Source organism: Thamnophis sirtalis, unplaced genomic scaffold (genome assembly GCF_051295495.1).
Source record: "Thamnophis sirtalis isolate CommonGarterSnake01/CBP01778 unplaced genomic scaffold, rThaSir2_p1.2 scaffold_12, whole genome shotgun sequence".
Lineage (NCBI taxonomy): Eukaryota > Metazoa > Chordata > Lepidosauria > Squamata > Natricidae > Thamnophis > Thamnophis sirtalis.
In genome coordinates this window covers 28157475-28177367 of record NW_028261392.1, presented here as the reverse complement: position 1 = coordinate 28177367, position 19893 = coordinate 28157475, and the positions used below count along the sequence as shown (strand labels likewise).

General features: G+C 37.6%; 1 protein-coding gene across 1 annotated transcript in view; it reads left to right on the top strand.

Moving 5' to 3' along the window:
- The window catches only part of NALF1 (NALCN channel auxiliary factor 1), a 421407-nt gene extending 414165 nt beyond the window's left edge, over nucleotides 1–7242 (top strand). Inside the window, exons 2-3 of the mRNA XM_087726350.1 lie at nucleotides 78–249; nucleotides 5954–7242. Coding sequence (XP_087582476.1) covers nucleotides 78–249; nucleotides 5954–6249 — 468 coding nt within the window. The 3' untranslated portion in view covers nucleotides 6250–7242. The remainder of the gene's footprint in view (nucleotides 1–77; nucleotides 250–5953) is intronic.
- Nucleotides 7243–19893: the final 12651 nt, after the last annotated feature.

Sequence of the window (19893 nt, the reverse complement as noted above, 5' to 3'; positions counted from 1 at the left end):
CTACTGGTGCTGCTTTGTCTTGTCAATTAATCTGATTCTTTACTTTTCTTCCTGTCTTTCTTTTTCTTCTCCTTTAGACTGTCTACAAGGCCTGGCTCTGTTCCCAGTATTTTGAAGTCACACAGTCTCATTGCAACAACACAATTCCTTGCAAGCAATACTGTTTGGAAGTTCAGACAAGGTGTCCATTTATATTACCAGACAATGATGATGTCATCTATGGAGGGTTATCCAGTTTCATCTGTACAGGTATGTCAGATTTTAGCAGCTGTTTCTAACACTCCTTTCGGAGCCATTTTCTGAAGCCTGAGGGCCACATATAATTAAGAATTCCCTTCTGCTTTCCACTCAAGACCTCCTTCTCCATTATATATCCCACAAGAATGCTCTGTAATCCTCAAGAGTGTTCCCTTTTGCCTTCTCTCTTTCACACTTCCCCTCCTCCTCATGTCTACTTAGGCATGACTCATCTGCCTTAGATACCAATTCACTTTATTTGTTCTGTGTTTGTATCAGTTCCGGAAGATAATTCCACTTCATGTTCTCAAGCACTTCCTATTTATGCCACCTGTACAGAATCCCTCAGTTTGGACAATATTTCTATGGGCTTGTTAGAATGAAACTTCCTGTGCTGTTGAGGGAGGCTAAGTTATAAAATTCAATGTGCAGAATGAAAAAAGGTATGATTCGCTTTCAAAAAAAGCGGTACCTTTGGAATATCACTATGCCCGGTTGGTTGCATCAGCTGTGCAACCAATGCTAGAATACACCTCTGCTTATAGCTGTAGCTTAAAAATACCAGGCAGTTCTACAGAAAATACTTCCTGTGTGAATCTTTTATTGCCTTTCTTCCACCCTAAATTGCAATGCTGTGTACCTGGTCCAACTACATCCCCAGAGCTTGAAAATGTGACAACAAACTGAAATATTGAAAGAACAAAGGGTGTACTCAAATATGAAGCCTCTTGGTGCAGTGGTTAAGGCATCAAGCTAGAGACCAGATACTGAGTTTTAGTCTCATGTTAGGCACAAAGCCTAAAGTTGGGTGACCTTGGGCCAGTCCTTCGCTCTCAGCTCTAGGAAGAAGACAATGGCAAATCACTTCTGAAAAACCTTGGCAAGAAAGCTTGCAGGGGCTAGTCGAAGTAGTCATCAAGAGATAATACTGACCTGAACATGCATACATAAATACACGTGTGTGAATGTACATATGGACAACAGAAATTCTAGGTTTTTTTAAATACTTCTGAGAGAACAATGATTGAATATGAAGCATCCATTCTCATTCTTGCTTTTGCCATAACTATTAACTTTGATATATGCCTACAATATCATGACAAATTAAATATGAATATGCAGTGCGAATAAATTCTTCGCTTTTAAAAATCTACTGGGATTTTTTTTGGCGAAGGGAATTTTATATGCTAATACTGTGTCTCTGGGTCTTCATAAAAATATTTTGGAATTAAGAGGAATATTAAACATTTTGTGGCCTGGGCATCATGCTTCTTCCTTCTGGTCTGCCTGGGGAAGCAAGAGGATTAAAGCTAGTAATGTTAGTCAATCCAAGCATTCAACCTTAATTAAACAAAAGGGTCCAAAATGTTCACCCTGGATAATTGGTATCATGTAGAGGAATTTCATATAAATGCTCAGAAATCTAGGAGCACTGGCCCATCTACAGGGATCAAATGCTAACTGACGTGTACGGATGTTCAATTGTGCATTTCCCACAACTTAGAATTTGTATCATATGTCCTAATACAAGTATATATTCACATATTTCTTGTGATTATGTTACACATGTTACACAAACATGTAATATTTTGGCATTATCACGGTTTGCTGACCAGGCAACTGAACAGGTAAAAGTAAGAGAAAGACAGAAAGACTGCACTTTGACTAGCGGTGATAACTTAACCTCTTCAAATCTAAATGTCTATGGAGATTCTCAGTCATCCAGGTCATGGTTGTCCCGAAGGTGCTTTTTCAAGAGGCAACTGGACTTTCTGGTTTTTCTTTGAAGATGTTTTGCTTCTCATCCAAGAGGCTTCTTCAGTTCTTCAAATCTAATGCATCTATAAATTCCATGATCCCTAATACTATGATACTTGGATGGCTTAGGAGATGGAATATCACCTAATATATCTGTAAAATACCCTTTGGGAAATGCTGGCCTAGGTGTTGATTTATGATTTAATAAATGGTTGATTTATGAGCAGAATAATTTTATTACTGTGTTTCCCCGAAAATAAGACTCTGTCTTATTTTCGGGGAAACACAGTAATAAAATTATTCTTATTTTTTCTTATTTTCTTTTGACCCCCAAAATAAGTGCTTGGACTTATTTTCGGGGAGGTCTTATTATTTTTGAGATGCAGGAGGCAGTGAGTGTGGTCACCTCTTGGCTGCTGCTGTGTTGCGATATTTTCAGGGAGGGCTTATTTTCGGGAGAGGGCTTATTTTAGCACATGCACTCAAAAGCTCAATTGGGCTTATTATACAGGGAGATCTTATTTTCAGGGAAACAGTGTAAATAACCCATACTAACAAATACTAACACACACACACACACACACACATTTCTTAGTGTTATTAAATTAATAAAAATCCTAGTCAATCAATACATTTCCGGGTTGACATATATTGTGAAATAATGCAAAAGAAAGGATAGAAATCCATAAATAAAAAAGGAATAATGCATTTGCATAATTTCATAATGTGAAACCTCAAAGATGTTCTTTTTGTAGTAATTCTTACTCCCAACTCACAAATCATATAGCTTGATTGAAGGCAAAATTCATTATCAGAACACGGGTGACTCTTTATCAGGAATTATATTTTTCTTGATATTGTTCATACTAGTGTTTTTGACCAATACAGCAGCTTCTCTGTTGATAATATCAGAGGGTAGAAATAAATATAACTCAAACACATTGTCCAGATTATACCACTACTTTATTGTCCCAGATACCATTGTCTCCAATGGTTCCGATTTGTGAAAAACTCTAAAACACGAACTTGAGCACTGAAATGGCTAGTGAGCTATTTACTTTTTCTGAATTTCTGCAGGATGAGAACAACAAAATATCTCAAACAAACCTCAGATTGCTATAATGCCCTGCTTGGTAGAGAGGAAACTCTTTTTATTTGGAATAGGCAAAATCCTAAAGATGAGAAAATGCACTAGCTATTTCAAAATGCAACCTTTTTTTACTATTACTATTTATTTCTCATATAGCAAATCCCTAATAGGATGGTTGTGAATGCCATGAATGTGGGCATTAAAACTCTGCTTTAATCATTTAAAAAATATTTTGTTTCATTGTTAGGTCTTTAACACAGAGACAAAAATTTTGCAATACAGAATTTAAACTTTGTGGACCAAAAGTAACCTCCTGTTTTGCATTATAGAAATAAACAATCCCTGATATTGAAAAAGTTATTTAGATGGAATGGTCTCTTATCAGGGATACAGCTTAACTAAAAGAGCAAGCCAATTCTCCATATGGAAAGTCATTGGCCTTCAGAGATCATTCAAAAGTTCTCAATAACCAGTTGGTTTGCTGCTCTGTAGATTGTAAGACAGCATCTAAGATGATAATGTTATTGTTAAATGTTAATGAAAAACATAATGTTGATGGGTTTCTGAACCTATTGCAAGTCTTCAGTTATAGTAGCCAGGATAATAAAAGCTGGGAAAATGTTGCATGCTGTCCAGACTACATTAATTTCTGTGTATTCTGTAAAAATGAAAAGTGAAGGAATGTCTGAGTCTTCTCAAGAATCTTCTCCTTAGCAGAATGAGTTTTCCAAGCAGAAACTCTTCTGCCAAACTGGAAATATTGTACCATTCTTCAGGTCTTCTGAAGATTGAACTGCATCAGTTCTGTGTTGTCTGACAGTCTAATTTGACCAATGACTAGCTGCAAGGCAATGCAGCAAATTTTCTTTGCTGCCTTTTGATGGTCATCTAAGATGTGATAGTTTTAACTGTTTCTCTGCATTGTTAATGAATTCATAATTCAGCTGGTGAAAGTGATCAATGAGGAAGGAGATCAGGAAACTCTCTTGATCCTATTTATTTGGAGCAAAGCCCCCCCCCCCCCAAAAGAGGAAGAGACACCAAGCAAAGGAGTATCAAACCTCACCCTCTGTCCTGAGAAATGCTTGCAGAATCTTGACTTAGAGAGACCCAAGTATTATATTTCAAATTAAAGCTGCTTCCTGAATTTAGGCAGCAAAGAAAAAAATAGATGTCACATGTTTCTTGGAGCCAATCAGCATTATTCTACTTATAAAAGGTACAAAGCATTGTAGAGATTTCTTGTTTATGCTTTAAATTCAGGGAACTATGCATGGGTTATTCTGCATGTATTTTAGAGTTTAGAACAGGTCACTGGGGACATCTAGTGGAGAACAGCAAGCAGTTCATGCATAACAAATTGCATTTGAGTTGTGAATGAGAAGCATTCAAGTTGGAAGTGAACGTGTTTCACCGCGATAGTTCCTAAGTAGTTTGAGTTTGAGTTTTATTTCATTTGTATGCCACCCTTTTCCCTAAGGGGACTCAGGGCGGCTCACAGCTCAAAAAGGGAAGGGGGGATACCGACAGTTTAGTAACAACACAAAACAATACATAATTAAAAGCACAACAGTCATACCATTCGAGATAGGGGCAGCGAATCTTTAGCCCCAGGCCTGTCGGAACAGCCAGGTTTTAAGGGCTATGCGGAAGGCCTGGAGGGTGGTGAGGGTACGAATCTCCACGGGGAGTTCGTTCCAAAGGGTCGGAGCAGCCACAGAGAAGACTCTCCTCCGGGTAGTCGCCAGTCGACACTGGCCGGCGGATGGAATTCGGAGGAGGCCTAGTCTGTGGGATCTAATTGGTCTAGTGGAGGTAATTGGCAGTAGGCGGTCTCTCAAGTAAATTAATCAATACTGACTCTGTTACAAAAGAACTTCTAATATGAATTTGTGACTCACCAAACAACAAGATGCTTCAAAATGAAGGTGTTTAAAGTTGTTTTGTAATAGTTGTTTTGTAATAGTATCATGAGGCAAGAAAGGAAATTGTAAAAATCACAGAATTGGGGAGCATGAGCGAGGACAAAAAGTTGTTCCAAGTGTCCATAAGTAAGTTTCATGAGACGTTTATGGTTTGGGGGAATATTTATGAATTTCTTCTTTTCATTCAGGCTTAGGTAACAAGCTAGTTGGTCGATTCCCGTGGCAACCAATGGACCAATCCTTAGATGATCCAAAAATGTGGACCTTCACTTATGGGAAAATGCTAGGAAGAAAACATTTTTTGATTGGCAATTTGGGGAGTTGCAGTCCAGGATCTCTGAAAGATACCAGGCTGAGAATATGTGAATTATTTTTTCAGAAGGGCTATTATAGGGAGACGTGACTGCAAGAGTTGGAAGACACTGCAATTAGTTAAGAGAGGCAAACTCTGTGGAGAATGATTGATGAACCAACTGAAGATGACAGATTTGGAAGTATAGCTATAGTTGGTTTTTCATGACATTTCAAGTACATTTTAGATACTGCTGAGTGTTGATTTATCTGAAAACCTTTTATAATAGTTTGAAAATTAAGACATACTGTATATACTGTAAGTCCCAAATTTATGGGGAAAAAACTGATTGTCAAATAATGCTTAGTATAGAACAAAATTCTCTGGTAAATTTGTTCAGAGAAGCTTTTGTTAAATATTTGATAATGAGTGGTTATTATTACCATTAATTAATCTTAATACATGCTGCTTTTCCACTTAGGTTGTCTGGAATGACTTCTGATACAAGAGAAGTAATGTAATCACAGCCATAGATTCTAAATATTTATACATTATATTTGACTATTGGGCAGATTATAAGGGTCTATTCCTTTCCATTTTTCTTTTCTTTATAAAAGACTATTAATATGTTGCTCTTTTTCTCTCCTGCAGGGCTCTATGACAATTACCCAACCAATGCAGAACCAGAATGCTGTGATGTCAGATGGGGACTCTTATCCGATAACCAATCCAAAGGGACTATAAAAACAAGTGACTCAATGATGTGTCACCGGACATCACTCACAGTTTCATCAGCATCAAGACTGTGTAACAGCAGACTCAAACTGTGTGTTCTTGTATTAATTCTCTTACATACAGTACTCACTGTCTCAGCAGCACAGAATTCAACAGAACTGGGCTTTGGAGGCATAACAAATTTTGAAGATAACTCCACCAATGAGGAATAAGAGACCTGATCCATCTCCTCCTACAGGCACACAGCAGGCCCACCCATATGGCAGTCAGACCCAAAAGACTGGACCTTTTTGCCCTCTGTTCACTCCTCCAAAAGCCTTCTGGGTAAAACTCAACCGACGGGCCACTATCCAAACAAGGACACATCCTATACAGCTTTTTATTGACTAAAAGGCTGTCCGGTGACTTAAATTTCTCACACCATTTTATACACTGTGTTTTAATGTTTGGAGTTTCTTTTTTTGGTTTGTTTTGCACTTGTTAATACAGGATTTTATTTTTCAGACAGTTTCTCAGAGCTAAACTAAGTCTTTTCACTGTCTTATCTATTTCTAGTCATTGTGTGTGCTCATCAAATAGTTTGGTCTTTTATGTCTTGTCAGTTTCTATTAGAAGAAAGAACTGCTGTGGTCCCATGGCAAAAGATTTTTTTAAAAAACAAAACAGTGAAAACCAGCCCTCCCCCCCAGCCCTCCCCTCCACAAAACCAGTTCTCTTTTTTCCCATTCTATTTTCCCCTGCTTCAGTGCCCCAGAGCAAACCATTCCCGCTTGCTTTCCTTCGGTGTAATCACAATGAATGGGTGTGAGGCCCAACGCACCTCTGCCACTGTTACACAAGTCATCTGACTGGAGAAATCCAAAGTAAGGGAGGGGCGGGGAGGAGAGCACCGTTAATACTCTCCTTTGAAAGTGGGATCTGACAATGAAACCTTAATATAAAGAAATCTATAACAAACTGTTGCTCCAAGGCCCATTTTCAAAAAGTCTAGTCTTTTCTCACTGGTCAGTTGAACAGGAGCGGCCTGATTTAGACTACCATGTGTGAAACCAAGCCAAGACCTCAACGAAGTGATGAGAAGGGAAGGGATTCCTACACACCGGTGGGGAAAGTTTGGCATTCATTGTGAGTTACGGCTTTTATTCCTCTGTTATCATCTCTGTACCACATGGTAATACCATCTATAAAAACCAAAAGGTTTATTGGGGGGGGGAGAGAAAAAAATATTTTCACCCCTGTTTGGTTCTGAGGATATCTAGAGATATCACGAAGGCTGTGAAGAACACAAGTGTCCTATAAAGCATAGGTAATGTGGTCATTGCATGTGAGTGTACATACTCTGAACATAAATATTGGGGTACATCTCTTGCGAAATCATTTGCCCAACCAAGCAGATGACCATTTTAAAATGAATTGCACCGTTGTGTGTTATGCTGATACAGTTCCTACAGCCTGCGGGATAGTTTCTGCTTCTCGAGGCTACAATTAAATCTTTGGGAGTGAGGTAGGGTGGGGAGGAGATCCAATTAAGATAGTGCAGCTGGGAAAAAAAGTTCATTTTTTTTTCTTTTTAAAGGATATTTTCATGAGTGTGCAATAAAATTTAAGATGCTGGGCTATAAGTAGTCAAGTATTGCGAGGGGTTGACGGGAGAAGAAAATCCAATTGCCTTTTTCATTGCTCTTTTTATAGGACCATATCACCTGCTGAGTGGATGGGATCTTGCTTTTTAAAATGGCTTTTTAGAGTTTACACTAGAATAAATGGAAGGAAAAGTTAATAAGGGCTGTTTTTTTAAAAAAACAAAACAAAACAAAACAAAAACTTTTCATTCCTTCCTGTTCTCTAACTACACTTGGGAAGTGCACTTTAGAGCTGTTTGCTGTGTAGCTGAGAGATGAAGGAAAAAAGATATTCTCTTACTTCTTGCATTAAAAAAAAAAACTCCTTGCCCATTTCAAGAAATGTTTCTGTTCCTCACTGCAGTGTTGATATGCATTTTTATTCATGTTCTATAATTTGTGAAGTTCTGACAACAACAACAAAGACAACCTAGAGAAACAACCCTACTGCTTTAGCAGATTAAACTAATGCATTTGTTAAAATGTATAATCTGAACTATTTTGCAAGACTTCTTGTTTTGATAGTGTTTTGCTATGACTGAGAATGAGGATCTTAAAATGACCTGTGCAAATACAAAACAAAACAAAACGGCACGTAAACGCAGAATTCTTCAGCTTCAGTTTCTTTCCTTATGTTTTCCTTCCTTCTCCACTGTGCATGTACACCTGTAGATATCTACATGGCATAAAGCACCACGCGTTTCGAGATGGGGTTTCCCCCCCCCCGGATGAGTACATTTTGTGATACATATTGTGGGAATGCGCTGAAAATAGGTAGGGTGGGGAAAAGGAAAGCTTTATTCAATGACGGAATGTAAATTTCAAAGAAAATCTGATCTCTTCTTGCAAAATCCACACAGCAAAATCTGTATAGAGCCAAAGCACTAGAGGGCTTAAGTGTGGGGGGAAAAAAAACACCTTAGGGGAGCTCTTGTTCAACTGACCACTTTTTCTTTCTGATCTTAACATGTAAATGGTCAGTAAACAGTTTGTTATATACCTTGATCTACCTCTGCTGTACAAAGGCCATTCAGCAACCTCCATTTCTGTGGCATTCATGGCATCGTTTTGTTTCTCCCATGAATTAAACATTCATATTTTGTTCCTCCTTTTGTTTTTCCTCTATCTCAACACAGTAGTGCGTTCTGTTCACATCCCCCACTTAAAATAACATTAAAAACAAATGCTGATTCTTCTCAGTGGGATCCTGTTTTGCCTCATAATGATCTACTGCAGAGAATACAAAAAATGTATTCTCTTCCCCCCCCCCCCCCCACCTCTGTCTGTTCCCCACCCCATTCCCAGCCATCCCTTTTCGGTTGCATTTTTAGGGGGAGAAATCAGCTCAACTTCTTTTTGGCTTCAGGCAGGGATATAGGAGAAAAAATAACTCATTAAAAAAAACACAGTGGCAACATTATTCATTTGCTTTTTAAAAAAAGCCAAACATTGAGTAAAATGAAGTAGTAAGCACAAACCATTTTACTTAAAAATATAATAAAATGTTTCCTTCCTTTCCAAATAGGTGCCTGCAGTTACATCGTCTCGGTCACTACCCCAATTCCCAATCTAATACTTTTACTGATTTTTCTTTTTTTCCAAAAGGAATATAGTGTTCTCGGGAGACAGCTGCTGCAGTGTGTGTTATTGTTTGGGCCTGGGTATATTTACTCCAGCAGTGGTCTGTATTCTTTCTTAGCAGCAGCTAAGAAACCATGCCTAGAACAAAAGGACTTTTTTTTAAATGAAGTTCAGAGAAACATAATCATGTATGATGCAAAAGCTCATCCCATCCATTTCTCATCCGTAACCGTTTTCTTGGCACAAACCTGAGCATGCTTGATATTGTGCATCTATTACTTTTGCCCAAATAAATTTGCATCTTGCCACTGTAACCGCCATCTTGTTCCATTTCTCCTTGTATTGTATGAATTGACATACATGATGAAGAATTGGCTTCTAACAGACCATGATTCAATATTCTAGCCTAGTACATTGAAGAAAGAGAATGACATTTATTTTGAACTTGTATGCAACAAGACTTCCCCTTTCTTTCATGTGTTTTATGATTTCATTTTCTGAAATAAGGAAAAATCCAGAGTTGTTGCAATATATTAATACTGCAAAGCCAAAATGTCATAGAACACAATCAGAGCTACTAATTGTTTCTTCCTTAGTGCACTTGAGAATTCATTATACTGACTTTCTGTTCATTAAAGAGAGAGAATAGTTTTTTGGGTGTGGAGGGGTAAATAGAACTGTTGAAAGCTATCCCTCCGTGCAGAATTACTCGTTTTGTGGAAAAGTGGATTAAAATGTGGGTACAAGCTGAAGATCAAGTTCCAGTGAGTGTGGAAGACCAAACAAGGATTGAAATATTTCAAAGAGTTACTTTGAAAAACAGAAACATTTAAAAGATATCAGAAATCACATATGAGAAATCACATATGTAATTGGCCTAAAATTGTGTGGTCTAGCCCGATATAGCTTTATTAGAACAATACAGGATAAAAACATTTCTTTATTTCTCTCTGTTTTATAAGGAAGATTTCTATTTCTTTCACTAAAACCTAGTTAAAAGAGCTCCAAAGGTAGAATTTCAAAGTAAGGTCTCTCTAAAATTTTGCAAAACTAATTTAACTTAATAACAGAGTTGTAAGGGATCTTGGAGATCTTTTAGTCCCCTGATGACATGAATAGATAAAATAAACACAACTTCATCACAGATGACAGGACAAGAATAAATATTAAATAAACAAGAGAAGGTTGTATGCCAGTTAATGTAATTCCAAGCTCCTACAAACTAAATCACCTATTGGAATGAAAAGTTAAAAAAACAACCATCCTTAGACATCCTTAGCCAGAATAAAAACTCTGACTTCTAGAGTCACTTCCCTCAGGTTCTTTCATGCTTGATGAAATTGTAAGATGAAATTATAAGGTTATAATTTTATTTTGAATATATTTAAATAATGGGTTGTTTTATTAAAAGACTTGCTGAAGGTAAGAGAGGGTTTGAAATGGAACATGTACATACATAAATCTACTTAACATATACATACATAATATTTTAAGCTGCTTGGATTCTCTAATGCAGTGTGTGATATTAGTTGTTATTCAGAGGAAGAAAGTTGAAAAATGCTAAATCTTTAACATACATAATGCAGTTTTTTTATGGGCTAACATAAGCAATATTATCGATGGCAAAATAAGGACACAGTGGAGCTGTCTTCAGCAGTTATTTTCCCCAAAATCTGATGACATATTGCTTAAAGAATTATTTGATAAATTTATAATCCATGTTTTTGTTCAGTTCAACCTCAGTTTGAGGTTATTGTATTTTATTTTAGCATATTAGATATGCTTGATTATAAACTCCGTGTTTCAAATAAGCTAGATCCCTTTGGATGAACCTTGTTTTTATTGTATTTTTAATGCACTACATATTTAGATTAGGATCATGACTTAATGCCATGGCCAAGATCATACTATCTGTAGCATACATAACTTTGCTGAACATCTACTGAAAATTTCCAATGGATAAAGCAAATGCAGCAAATTTCCCAATGTGTTTTATTAAAATTTGCCACAGGCTTGCACAGTAGAAACATGCAAAGCATTCAAAAGTGCCTTGTACACTTAAAGGCAAAAATGAAGCTTCTGACATAAATGGTTATCAGCACTTTGAGGTAGGGAAAGTCAAGAAAGAGGAGAAGCTGGGATCTAGGTTTTGAAAGGTCTTGAACACCTTGAAAGCTTATCAGGTTTCTATCTGCCACATTTGCTGAATGTCAGAGAGAATCAATTGAGTTTATTTTTCACACTTTCCCCAGCCTGAATATTTTCTTCTCCCTTAATGGATCATTACTCCCTTCCCCCTTCCTGGGTTCAGCACAATTGCTTTGAAGGCCTTTTCAGTACACCCCTGTAATATGTGCATGCATAGCTGTGCTTCACCAACAATCCTAGTGGAAGTATGTGCTGTATATGCTCATTTTAAAACACAGAGAAGCTGGAGGCAGCTGTTGCAAACTTTGAAATGGCTGTACCAATAGATGCTATGGCTACCTTAACATTTCAATGATGAGTGCTACAAAGATCTTCTTCAAATACTTTGCACAGATCTTGGACTCAGCACCTATGAAATTATATTCCTTTTCTTTGACTAAGTCTACCAAATAGATTAATCTGAGAGTCAATATTGAGACTTAAGGCTAACCAGGATTGCTAACTTCATGGGTGAAGCATTGTATCAAATGAATTCACAGGAGGAGCAAGAAGGATGTGAAGAACAACATAGGCATCAAGTTGTCATGTTGCAGATGACATGACATAACTGTGTCAGACATCATGATGCAATTGAAGAACTATATGTATTTTTTCCATTATGGTTTATATGGGTTCTTGCATTCCCAAATTAACAATATTTATTTTTATTTGTTTGATTTATGAAACCATCCTATCACATACTGTATGTTACTCTAGGTGGCTTACAATAAACTAAATTATGTGTGCGTGCGCACATGCACACACACACACAGACACACACACACACAGTATATAGCACACAAACAGCTAGGCATCATTCAAATAATTGTCAACACAGCCAGGACAAAGACTATATCATATACCTAGAGCTCAAGGCTCAGGAACAAAACCAAATTTTCAATTACTTATAAAAGGCCAACAAGGTCAGGTATGGGTCCAATTCAATATCAGTGGAGATGATGTTCCAAAGGGCAGCCATCTTCTAGTCCCCACCAATAGTCAACAGTAGGAGGAACACACCACACCAGCTGGATTGAATAGCTGAGGCAGAGACAACTGGTCCTGTAAGAAGCCCAGTCCCAAGCCATAAAGGGATTTAAAGATGACAACCAGCAGCTTACAGCACACTGGAAGGCAATGCAGCCCCTGGAGCAGCCCACACATGGGCTGAATAAACAGTGTCATCAATTGCCTGCACTGCCACATTCCGTTCTAGTTTCCAAATATTCTTCAAGGACAACCTCATAGAAAATGTATTACAGTAGCCCAGTCTGGAGGTCACAAGGGTATGAGTGACCATGAGTAGGACCCTCTGGGCCAGGAACAGGCACAACTAATGTACAATATGGCCTTCTAAAGCCATCACTTCCATCAGCCGCTTGAGCAGCAGGTGCAAGTCTAGGGTGGGGCATATTGTGCACTGGGTCAGTGCCAACCCATTCAGAACCAAAGATGTTGAAGAGATCCAAAAATCCAGAGCCACTCTGTCTTACATGAGTTAAGCTTTTGCTCCCCATCCAATTGCAAAACAGGTTATCATGAACCAAGTGACATCAATAGTCACCAATCAACATATTTCCTAATTGCATATATTTGTATAAATATTTATATTTGATATATTTGTATTTGTATTACCATTCAATCATGGTAAATTAAGTTACATAATATCATAAAAGCAAGCAAAGCAAAGAATACTAGAAAGAGAATAGGTACAAAACAAAAAGGAAGAGGAAATTAAAAGAAAATACAGCAACAAAACCCAACCATCTAACTTTCATCCCAGTAGAAGAGATTATATGGAATGTAACATTTCAGACTAAAGCAGCAATCACTGGTTTGGCTCCACATGGAGAATTATCAGAATATAGCATTCTATTGAATTGATATTTCCTGTACTTCATGCTAAGAAATTTCATGCAAGAAAACAAGCTATATTCACAAGCTATATACACAAAAAACAAGCTATATATATTCAGTTTACTTGGATAGTGGAAAAGTTTTAAACATTAACATAACAATAACATTAATGGTTATTGATATAAATTCTAATTGTCAAGAGATTGGGAATTCAAATTGAATATTCTAAAGATTTTGTAGAAAGGAAGCTTCCTTTTGTAAAGTGCTTTTTTTTTATAGATCACTTGAAGTTTGCCAGAGTGAAGTTGAGTTGCTTAGTAAACATTCTACAAGCAAACATACGTGCATATTTTACCTTTTAATAGATGTAAAATTAGATCTCTCTAATTTAATGGAATATGAAGTGCCTTATATTTGTCAGCTTGATTGTGAAGGTACGAGCAACATATGCACAAATACAAATATACTAATCTTTAAAGGAATAATTAGAATCCACAAAGCATTTTCTTTTTAAAAATAGTAGTAAATAGAATCTCTGATTGCAAGTGGGTGGTGGGGAGGGTGAATATTAAAAAGAAATAAAGTACAAACACAGAGAAATAGAACAAAAGTTTGAAAGAGGAAAAAGACAGATAAAACTAAGAGACAAAAGCAAATCCTCCTTAACCAATCTATCCACTCTAACAATAGAATTATGTTTCTTCAAAAGAAGGTGTACAGCCTCTTACTCAAGGTGGGATTGGGTTCTAGTGATGAAGGATGTTGAAAGGATAAAGCATAAGTTAGAGTAGAAAGAACAATGGAAGAAATTGGGGGAAGCAATTCAGGAAACTATTTCTAAACACAATTTACTCTTCCAACATCTCTAAAGTGGTAGGTGCAAGATAATCTGATGGATAATGGACATAAAATCAAACAGATCAGATGTTACAAATCCATACAATCTTTAAATAATCAGTCATGTTTCACCAAAAGACCCAACCTTCTCATTCTCCATATCCCTAATCACTTGTGCCATAACTGAATTGAGATTGGCCTCCCATTTCCAGTTGTGCTGTGAACAAGAGGAGAAACATCAAGGGCTGATTATGCAGATTTTCATTTTCCATAGCAAGCATAGAAAGAATTTGTGTGCCTGCAGAACTGATCAAGAGATAAGATGTATTAATTTCACAAAGACTAGCACAGCAGAGTTTCCTTAAAATGCATAAGGATTTCTTTCATATATAATGGAGAGACCTGTTTTGTGTGGAGGTGCATCTTTTGTTCCATGCAGAATTCAGTTTTCAAATCCATATTGCATTACTTCCAAGACCTCCCCCCATAATGCCTTAAATTTGGGGCAGATTTGTTACCTGAGAATGCTCAGATTTCTGGACTCCACCTAAAATTTAAGGAAAGGGGCAATCTACAGTGTCATCTGAGAGAGAAAATTCTAGGTATTGAGCAGCCTTTGATTAGCTTGGCCTGGATTGATTTCAAATGCTTTTATGCTGCCTCAGTTATATAAATATAAGTAGCTTAGTGCAAAAATATCAATCATAATTTCTGGCAGAAGCTTTGCCACTGTGAGTCTGACTTAATGGAGAGGGATTTGTTTTCTAGATAGATTTAAGAGCTGAGCTTTTACAAAACTAAGAATTCACTTACCATCTGCACAGAACTGAAATCAAATCTTTTGGCAATCTCTTTTTAGTCAGACATTTGTGAAATAGAAGTAATAGCCATAGACCCCCTTCCTTTGCCTTTAAGAAATAAAAATATGGATGGATGGATGGATAGAGAAATAGATAGATAGATGATATATAGTTAATCCCTTATTTTTATCCTTCTCTTTGCTCCCTCAGAATTTTGTTCTAGTTCTATCTGTATTTGTATTGTATTCCCTTTTAATATCCCTCCCCTTGCTATATACTATATATCAGCCTCCAGATTTTTATTATGTAATAATGCATGCACACGCATACTTTGTAATCTCACCCAGGACCAAAGGTTTATTATTCTGGATAAAGTGCCAGATTCACCTCTGCATACTCAACAGAGAAAATAGCTAAACAGGGCACATTTAACATCTCAATGTCTTTTAAGAGCAGGGGAGATAAGGACAGAGTGTTTGCATTGGCAGAAAGATAATTTATGATAAATTATATCAAAGACTATAAAGAGCATCTTTGAGTTTCTTTGAAAGAAACTGTTCATATGTGAAGATTTAAAACCGCCACATAAAAGACAGTACAGAGCATCAATAAATGATGAGGTTCAGCACACCCATTAATCTCCCTTGTGTTTGGAGAATATTTCTTACGACAATGACATATAACATACAGATGTAAAGGTAACAGTAAATTTGCCTGAGTTGAGCATATTCTTGCAAGGTTTCTTTTAACCAATCCAAACTGAGGAGATCAGGGACAGGAAATCTACTGTACATCCTACCCACTTACAATTTTTGAATGTGAAATGTGGATGACAGTGATAATCAATTCCAGAAGAAATAATAGATCTGGATCCAGATTTCCAGAAAAAGAATATAATAGATGGAGTGATAAAGGGTTAAGATAGCAGATAGATAGATGATCAATTAGTAGATAAATAGATAGATAGATAGATAGATAGATAGATAGATAGATAGATAGATATGATATATGAGTATTCTCTCTCTCGCTTTCTCTCTCTCACACACACCAAGAGAGAGAGAGAGAGGGGGAGAGAGAGAGAGGAGAAATAAATAGGTGATTTAGATGACAGAGGGAGACAGATGTACGCACGCGCACACACACACACACACACACACACGTGAGAGAGAGACTGATGAGATTTGAAGATATACATAGGTGATATAGATGATAGATATACATATAGATATATGATAGATATATGATAGATCGATCGATAGGATAGATGAATAATCTCTCTCTCTCTCTCTCTCTCTCTCTCTCTCTCTCTCTCTCTCTCTCACACACACACACACACACACACACACAGAGATATGGAGAGAGAGTGATGAGGATATATAAATAGGTGATTTAGATGAGAGAGATATGATAGATGTACACACACACACATACATCAGAGAGAGATAGGGAGATGTGAAGATATAAATAGGTGGTATAGATGATAGATAGATGATAGATAGATAGATAGATAGATAGATAGATAGATAGATAGATAGATAGATAGAACGAACAGATAAACTCAGTGAGAAGAAAAAAATGTTCTAAGCAAAGAGTACAATTGATTTAGAAGTGAAAAGCAAATTAAAGCACAACATAGATATGTCAAAAAGATTATGCTTGCAAGAGAAAGAAAAGAAATTGAATAAAAAGGGATTAGATGAAGGACAGGAAGAAAGAGTAAAATATTGGTAACAAGCTTTATCAGCGGGATGCTGACTAAGAGGCTGGCTAGAACTGCACTTGAGCCTCTTCCGTTTCTAAGATACCTTGTGCTGGTTTTTTCTCAAGTGGAATTGCTGCTCAGGAGTGCACGGAAAAGAATGCACTGGATTATTTACTGTTTTTACAATGTGATCTATGGTCACCCAGCAATTTGATTGCAAAAAGAAAATAGAACTTAAAGTGGAGGCCAGCCTCCCCTTTAAATTTGCTTTTTAAAAAAACACACACACACACACAAACAATTTTCTGTCTGTAGCTGCACAAGAATGCATATTAATGCTAAATTAATAAATTAAAAAATAAAGATTTGCCACAGTTTTAGAATGCCATAGCCGCAGTGCTTAATCACTAAAAGATGAGCAACAGATCCTCACTGTTGCTAGCTGATCTATGAAAATGGGGTTTGCAGCAGAAATGGTATTCAGCAGGTTCTGACCAATTCAGGAAAACCAGTAGCGGAAATTTTGAGTAGTTCAGAGAACCGGTAAATACCACTTCTGACTGGCCCTGTCACCATCTATTCTCTGTGTCCCGAATCCGAGCTGAATGGAAGGAAATGGGGATTTTGCAGTAACCTTCCCCTGGAGTGGAGAGGGAATGGAGATTTTACAGTATTCTTCCCCTGCTATGCCCACTAAGCCACGACCCCCAAGCCATACTCTCTAAGCCATGACCATAGAACTGGTAGTAAAATTTTTTGAATCCCATCACTGATTCCCACCCCATTCCAGGGGACGGTTACTGAAAAATCCCTATCAGCTGGGACTCAGGAGGCAGAGAATAGATGGGGATAGGGCCAGTCCAGAGGTGGTATTTACCATTTCTCCAAACTTCTCCCAGCTGATTGGGAGGGAATGGAGATTTTACAGTATCCTTCCCCTGCCACACCCACCAAGCCATGCCCACAGAACTGGTAGTAATTTTTTTTGAATCCCACTGCTGGTTTGTAGGTAGGAAGTTAGTGACTCTTTATATATACATAAAATGCTCCTGAGCCCTTCTTGGCAGTCCTGAAAGAAGGTGAAGCTGCCCAATCCCACTCACTAGTCTGTACTGGGTGGAAGCTCAAGAAGAAAAGTTCCTGGACTTTGAAGACCTTTCTTGAAGAAAAGTCTAGGAATGGAAGGAGAAGAGGATGAAAAATGTACTGGTAAGGAGGCTAGACTCATCACTCATGGTTTACAATTTTAATTGATTTTTGATGAACAAATAGAAAAATATGAAACATACACAAGGATGAAAGACACAGATCAGACTTTATCCAACAGAAAGGGTCTTTCCAACCCAGGGTTTCAAATAAAGGGTAGTAGGGATTAAAAATAAGAGGACTAAAATAATATTTTGAACTAGGTCCATGCACAGTAAATGCAGTTCATCTGAATTTGATCCATGCCACCTTTTCAATACAAAATTCAACACCACATCTTTAAACCTTATTTCATTTCTCAAGTATCTTCAGTCATAAGGGAAATGGCTGAGATAATTTAAACCTGTCAAGGTTGCACCAGAAAACCTGAAAGCATGTTTTTAGTTGTTGAAGTCAGAAGTGACCCTGGGTGCCAGCAACATAGATTGCCTCTTCAGAATATGAGAATATAAGTGATTCTATGGGCAAAGTAGGTATTCTATACCATATCTCTCCCTAGAAGGGAGCTTAAAGCAGACAGCCTCAGTTGGTCAGGTTCATTTGTGTGTGCGTTTTTGTGTTTGTGTTTCTCCACTGGAGCTCTAGGTGGGCTTGTTTATTTGTCTGTTTTGCCACCATCCTCAAGTTCTTCCGTAAGGAACCAAGGAACCCACCACTTTTAAGATTAGAGTGAAGGCACTCCGGATGAATAATATTAAATCATCAGGGTCATATCCTGTGTCCAGTTACTAACCAAGTAATCAATGGAACGACCTAACAGACTACCAGGAAATTAGAAAACTTCAAAAACCTACAAGACTCCAGAAACTCAGGTAGGATCCCAACCAGATAGTAAGGCAGTTGGTATAGAAACAGGATTTTAATTTGTCCCTACAGAACACTTTTGTTAAGTCCTCAGACTTACGAATGGCACGACCTGCAGTTGCCGGGCTGTCATACACGCGGCTATTGGTTTCCCTGTCTGACAGCTCCGTATAAATAGCTGTCAGACAGGGAGGGCGTGCTGGTCTACTGTTCTTGTTTTGTGAATGCCTGTGAATAAAAGTTGGTTGAGTTACTTACCTCAGACGCCTCCCACCTGGTTCTTCTAGGGAACCTAACAACTTTAACAAGTAAGTGTTCACACAGGGGTGAAATCCAGCAGGTTCTGACAGGTTCTGGAGAATCGGTAGCGGAAATTTTGAGTAGTTCAAAGAACCAGCAAATGCCACCTCTAGCTGGCCTCAGACTGGGGTGGGAATGGAGATGTTGCAATATCCTTCTGCTGGAGTGTGGTGGGAATGAGATTTTGCAGTATCCTTCCCCTGCCACGCCCACCAAGCTACACCCACAGAACCGGTAGTAAAATAATTTGAATTTCAACACTGGTTCACACACTGTAATCTCACAAATAATAACCCAAGTCAGAGAGAAGGTAGCTCAACATCAAATAGCTCCCAATCTTGGCTTTAAGGTTACTGTGAGTATCATATCCCAGCAAGACAGATATCTGATAGAGTTGAATTGCCTCCTTTACCCAACAGAGCATTTTTATCTCAAATACCTAGTAATTACATGTATAGGGTGCAGACAAAATTTTAAAATAATAAAAAATGCATTTTTTTACTGTCCATTTTGTAGCTGTGTTTTAAAAATTATAACCCCCTCAAAAATATTATGATTGATCAATCCCTTGTCATCCTGTTCACCAAAGAAAAAGAAATCAAGGTCAACACATTTCTTAAATTTTTCCCAATCTTTGATTAAAAGCAAAATGGTAAAGGAAAAAAATAGCAAAACGCTTTAAATACATTTTGAAAACATAAATACAGGCTGTAATTCTACAAGAGAGAATACACATTGTTTGAGTGTTCATGTAGATGATGCTATTCACCAATAGAACCCAGAAAAGAGATCTGGGAGAAAAAGAAAGAGAAACAGTAAGAAAGAAAGAAAGAAAGAAAGAAAGAAAGAAAGAAAGAAAGGGAGGGAGGGAGGGAGGGAGGGAGAGGGAGAGGGAGAGGGAGAGGGAGAGGGAGAGGGAGAGGGAGAGGGAGAGGGAGAGGGAGAGGGAGAGGGAGAGAG